General features: G+C 63.3%; 1 protein-coding gene across 1 annotated transcript; it reads right to left on the bottom strand.

The window, feature by feature from the left end:
• Window positions 1-371: 371 nt before the first annotated feature.
• On the bottom strand, window positions 372-1,664 carry FOXB2 (forkhead box B2). Its single transcript, XM_047701033.1, has one exon. The coding sequence runs from the start codon at window positions 1,662-1,664 to the stop codon at window positions 372-374; it is 1,293 nt and encodes a 430-aa protein (XP_047556989.1).
• Between the last annotated feature and the right edge of the window lie 4,289 nt (window positions 1,665-5,953).

Below are 5,953 nucleotides of genomic sequence, written 5' to 3'. Positions count from 1 at the left end.
CGCCAGCTTCTGCTCCCCGGAATGAGGGTCTAAATCCATTTCCAATTTGCCAAAGAGACTTCCCCAAACTCCTTCGCTCCCTCCCCCCATAACTTACTGACTTACAATATTAATTACAATAGAAACTCTTACCTGAAAATTTCCTTTCATTAATCTGATTGTACAACATAGTATAAACACAAACACCAGAAGTGTTATATTTATTCAGATCACTGGAGAATCCTCTTTCGGGTTTGTCGTTCAAAGATTTTCCTTTGCCACAAAGGCTCAGGCTCCCCGGGTCTGCCCAGCCTCAGGGCGCCTTCTCCCTAACCGGCTGTCCTGGGCCGGGAGTGCCTGCACGCTTCCGGCTCCGCGGCTCTCCGTGTCCCCTACGAGTGCACCAGCACCGAGTGCAGGGAGCTGCCCTTGCTCTCGGCCGCACTCGGGGCGGTGGGCTCCAGTAGGGAGGCGGCCGGCGAGGCCGCAGCCGCAGGGCACACGGTGGACGGCGCCGGCGGCTGCTGCGCGGCCACGGGGACAGTGAGGGTCGGAGGCAGCGCGGCCACCGGCGGCAGCGAGGGGGTAGGCTTGATGGGCACCGGCACCGCAGGCAGGCTCTGGCTTGCCGAGTGGCACAGGGCCTTGACCGGCACGCCGAAAGCCCCGTACTCCGGGCCCACAGGGACCCCCGCCGCGGCTGCGGCGGCGGCGGCTGCGGCCACCGAATCCATAACGCCCACGTGCGGCCACACGGAGCTGACCACGTTGCCAAGCTGGCCCGGCACGGGGTAACCCAGGTGGTGCATGACTGACGCCAAGGGCAGCCCGCCGGCCTGAAGCACGCCCTTGTAGTCTCGGCTGATGATGTTCTCGATGGCGAACGGATGCTTGAAGCCCGACGTGGACGCTGCTGCGGCAGCGGCGGCGGCGGCCGCTGAGCCCAACCCGTAGGGTGGGAACTGCGACAGGCGCCCCACGCTGCCCACGGCCGCCGCCGCCGCTGCCGCTGCCGCCGCCGCCACCGCTGCCGCCTCCTGCATCTTGCCCGGGTGGGACGGCGGCTGAGGCTGCGACTGCTGGGGAGGCTGCTGCGGGGGCTGCGACGAAAGGTGCGGCGGCTGTGGGGCGGGAGGAGGCTGCTGATGGAAATAATGCACCATGTGCGGCGGCGGCGGGGGCGGCGGCGGCTGGGGCGGGTGGTGGTGGTGGTGGTGCGCGGCCGCGTGGTGGTGGTGGTGGTGGTGGTGGTGCGGGTGGTGCGGGTGGTGGGGGTGAAGGTGCCCTCCGGGCCCGGAGCCTGGCGCGCTCTTGGTGCTTCCCGCGTGCAGGTGGGTGTGTTCCGCGCGCAGCACCTTGAAGCGCTTTCGGCGCCGCAGGAAGCTGCCGTTCTCGAACATGTCGCCGCAGTCGGGATGCAGCGCCCAGAAGCTGCCCTTGCCGGGCTGGTCCGGCCGCCGCGGGATCTTGATGAAGCAGTCGTTGAAGGAGAGGTTGTGGCGCAGGCTGTTCTGCCAACGCTGCGTGTGCTCGCGGTAGTAGGGGAAGCGCTCCATGATGAACTTGTAGATGTCGCTCAGCGGCAGCATCTTCTCGGCCGAGTGCTGGATGGCCATGGCGGTCAGCGAGATGTACGAGTAGGGCGGCTTTTGGTCGCTGTACGAGCTCTTCCCCGGCCGCGGCATCGCCTCCGGCGCCTCCACTGCCCTCCGGCCCCCACTGGACGGCAGTGTCGCTACGCACCGGGTTGCCGGGGCCTGGAGGTCTGCACTAAGCCCCACTCCGCCCGCCCAGCCCCGCCACCCCGTCCTCTCTGTCCCCAGACCCTCTCGCCGTCTCTCTCCAGACTTCTACCAGCTGCTCGGGGGGCTCCGCGCCTGCTGCCCTCTCGGGCCAGCTCAGCTCTCCGAGGCTCGCAACTTCTGGCCCGACGGTGGCCGACCCGCGCAGAGAGTGGCGGGCGGGGCGCGCCAGCTTCCCCACCACACCCTCCCGGCGGCTTCCCCCAGGTGGTCAGAGACCCGGTGCTGGAGCGGGCGGTGGAGGCGTCGGCAGGGCCGCGTTCCGTTCCCGGCCTCCTCTTTTCTTTTTCTCGGTCCGAGGGAAGCTCAGGCCCAGCGGGCTGGGAAGGACGACACAGGCGGGACTCTGGCCCTTTAAATATCCGAGTTGGCGCTCGTGCTCCAGGGGGTTGGAGAGGCAAGACTTGCTGCGCCCGGAGGCTGTCCCTGGTTCGGGCACCCAGCCGGGAGTTGAGGTTTTCCTGGAGGGGAGCGGCGAGGTAAGGAGAAGGGAGCTCAGCTCCTGGCAGCCCGTTTCTCCCAGGTCTCTGGCCGCTCGCAGCGGAGCCGGGGAGAGAGCTGTAGGCGGTTGCTGGGGGCGGGGGGGCAAAGTTTGGTTTCTGCAGCAGCGGCGCGGCGGGGGGTGCTGGACTCGGGGGCACGCTGCGGGCCCGAGGGGGCGGCTGCGAAGGCCGGGAGGATGCGAGGCTGGTCTGGGCCCGCTCCGCCGTCCGCGCCGCAGCTGCCGCCGCTCTCCGGGGCCCGTCTCGAGCTGGAGAGGCGGCGGCGGCGGCGGCTGTGGCAGCGACGCGCTCTCCTGGCTGCGTTTTGTAATGGTCCCCGAGACGCCGGAGACCCCCGCAGCTCGCGCTTCGAGACTATCACATGACCGAGGCTGAGGGACTCCGCCGCCGCCGCCGCGTCTCTCGCAGAAGAAGCGGCACGAAGGCGCCGCGCCTCGCCCCCGCCCGCTCCTCCGCCACACTTTGGACGCCCCCACCCCCAACATTCACCGCCCGCGGGGAGGGGCGGGGAGCGCAGGCTGTTTGCTGGGAGGGGCGCAGCGCCGGGTGCGGTCCCTGCTGCTGCCCGCCACCCGGGTCGCTACGCCTGGGAGAGGGGGGACAGGACACCGCTTTCTTTCTCCTCTCCTGCATCTCCCGCCTGTCCCCGCCTTTTCACTTTCCTGCTTTCCCCCTACCTGCTCTGAACTTCTTGCTCCTTACGCTACCTTTTTCCTAGACTAGCCACTCTGGGCCAAGTTCGGGGCACCGTGGTCTCAGGGCCCCTTCCCTGGAAGAAATCCCAATGCCCAGAGGGTTGGAGGGAAAAGCTAATGAGGAGAAGAGCCAAGGGCATTTTCGTCACGTGCCAGCTTCTTCACGATTTTCTTGCGCACCAACTGTATGCCAGGCCCGGTGACTGGCGCCAGGTGTACGGAGGCAGGAGAGGGCTCTTTGCGTTCCAGGATAGCGATCTGGAGGAAGAGACAGACAGTAGCCAGCCAGGACGTTAGGATAGATAGCTAGGGCTTGATGGATAGAGGCTCCACCACGCTTCTTAGGACCGGGTGGACGGGACAGAATGAGGCATTCCTCTGGGGTGGTGACGTCTGAGTTGGGGCCAGAAGTTGGGAGCTCACGGGTCCCATCACCTGGGGGAGTCCTGACGCGTTCTTTGCTATTCTAGCACGTTGAGGGGAAGCAAGCTGATTGCAATTAAATAGGAGGTCAAAATGATCAATGCACAGGGCCCTGGTGTGACCTGTGAGAGAAAGCCCGATGAGCGGCAGCCAGGAGGTCTCGGTGCTGGCTGGGACCCAGGAAGCAGGTTCTTGCTCTGCAGGCATCCGGTCACCTCTGGGCAAATCCATTTGACCCCAGGGAAGTTATACTCTGGTTTTGGCTGTCTTTGCCATTTGGCTGGGAGGAAAAGCAGAGTTTGGGGGGGGGGGGGATACCCCTTCTTTCTGTCTCTGGGTCTCAGTTTCATTATTAGTAAAATGAGATATCTGAAGTTGGAAATTTCACGGGTGCCTTCCAGTTCCAACATTTGAGCAGAAAAGAGCCATTAGGGACTGTATTTCACCGGGTTTTAATTTCTCCTTTTCCCTGCCTAAACCCGAAGGCAGAAGGCTGTCGGCCCAAACTGCTTGGGAGACATCTTTTTACCCTCCAGCCTTGGCGACGCCAGGCTCTCTGTGCTTTTCGCTACCGACTTTTGGTGAGCTGCCCCAGGGCAGGACCACGAGAGGGGCTGTCTGCCTGTCAGGCACTTCCTCTCCATAGGAGTGCGGTGAGTGGGGCAGATTGGTAATTTTCATCTTTAGTCGGGAGCTAGATTTCCGGCTAGTGCTATTAGCCCAGTTTGTACTAGGCCAGCAGACGTTTTAGAATAGGCGTTAAGGTGAAGAGTGCAAGAGAGCCCCCGGGGTACAGTCCCAAGGAGAGATCATTTCGGAGGAGGATGTTTTGGCCGTTACCCCGTGCTGGGAACTTTCCTCCCACCAATGCTGTTTCCGCGAGATTTTTAGTCCACGGAGTCAGTGTAAGGAGCCAAGCAGCAGTCGGCCTCCTGGGCTCACGAAGCCGCGGAGGAATTCCACAGATAGAGCGGCAGCTAAAGCCCGGGTGCCCCCTTCTCCCTTGCCCGACGTGGTGCGAGAACAGCCCTATCCAGGTCTAGGAGCCGCCCAAAGGCCGCTGGTGAGAGCTCCGCGTGCAGAGTGCCCTCAGTGCACTGAGGCTCTGGCCCCGAACGCAGCGCGGGCAAAGGCGTCTTTTGTTGACGCCTTGGGAGGGTGTGTTTTCCGCCTGCCTTGGGAAAAGCAGCGCCTCCTCCTTGGGAGCAGCTCCCGGACGTTCCCGTCGGGCCAGTGGGCTCCGCGGCGTCTGGGGACCGAGCGAGGGGAGGGGCCCTTCAAGGGCGAGCCGGGGAAGTCTTAGGTGCGCCTGACCTCAACACTAAAGCCGTGAGCCCGTCGTCCACCGCAGACCCGGGCTGCCGCGTCGGGCTCGGCCCTGGGGACGCAAACCGAGTGGCCAGAGCCTCGGGCTTGGGCGAGCCAACCGCGTCCGGCGGGCTGAGCCGCTCCGCGCCACCTGGGCCATAGCAGAGCCGCCAAGGTGGAGAGAAGTGCCTCGAGCTTTCGCGTTGCGGGTGGCCTGGGCAAGGGTAGACGGTGCTCTCCGACGAGGAGGCCCCAGCTGCCCGCCGCAGCCCAGGCCGCAGTTGCAGCGCTGAGCGCGGACAAGGAGTGCGGGGCGCGTGTCCATTTTGGAGAGGGGCCGGCTGCCGCCGCCGCAGAGTATTCTGGGGGATTCTTGGTGAGGCGCAGGGCCGGGCTGGCGAGCTTGGGCCGCGGTGGGGTGCGGGGGAGGGGTGCGGGGGGAGGCGCGCGCTCCCTCTCTCCCCCCTCCTTCCCGCGAGGTTGATCGAATTCCGGCAAGTTTTGCCTGAGCGCAGCAGCAGCGGCGGGGGCGGTACGCGCGCGCTCCAGCTGCCTGCAGACCCCCGTTCAAAGAAAACAGATCATGTAACCATCCTGGCACCAGCCAGTCGGTTTCAAGTTTCTGCGAGTAATTTTTTTTTTTTTTTTTTAAACAACCCCTACACTATCCAAATATTGGCTGGCGCTGAGGACCCTGGCAGGCAAATCATTGCCCCGGGCTTAGTGTAATTATCTCAGGCGTATTTGGTTTACCCCTTAGGCAATTGTTGGCGACGCTTTGCTAGGAAGAGGGACTCAGTGCAAGGTTTTATTGCGTTTAATTGGCTCTATGGAGGGGAGTAAAAATTTGCCAGAAAAAGCTTGGAACTTTAGGAGCGACTATTTTATTCATCCTCTCTCCTCTGTCTCCCCAGCCCCAGCCCCGGAAGGTCCCTCGCACTCCTCAGCTTGGATCTAGGCCAGGCGGTCCCAAAGCTTCCGCAGACAGCTGTGCCCAGCGTGAGGAGCGCAGGTCGTCGACGGGGCTAGGACGACGTGCAGAACTAGGAAGAAGGTAAAGGTTCTTATGCATATCCCGGTTTTCATGGGTTCTGTCTTTATTCACTGACCTTTGACGTGGGGAAAGTTGCCTGGGTCAGTTACGTTTGGGATTCTCCCAAGCATCTTTACTGTCACCCCATCCGACCTCGCCTGACTCCCCCTCCCGTACCTTTCCAAGCTTCAGCCTCTAAAGAGAGCTTGA

Source organism: Lutra lutra, chromosome 13, assembly GCF_902655055.1.
Source record: "Lutra lutra chromosome 13, mLutLut1.2, whole genome shotgun sequence".
NCBI lineage: Eukaryota > Metazoa > Chordata > Mammalia > Carnivora > Mustelidae > Lutra > Lutra lutra.
This window is presented reverse-complemented; position numbering and strand designations above follow the sequence as displayed.

Excerpts from the sequence above, each read along its gene's own strand:
- FOXB2 (XM_047701033.1), bottom strand. The coding sequence starts at position 1,664 with ATGCCGCGGCCGGGGAAGAGCTCGTACAGCGACCAAAAGCCGCCCTAC.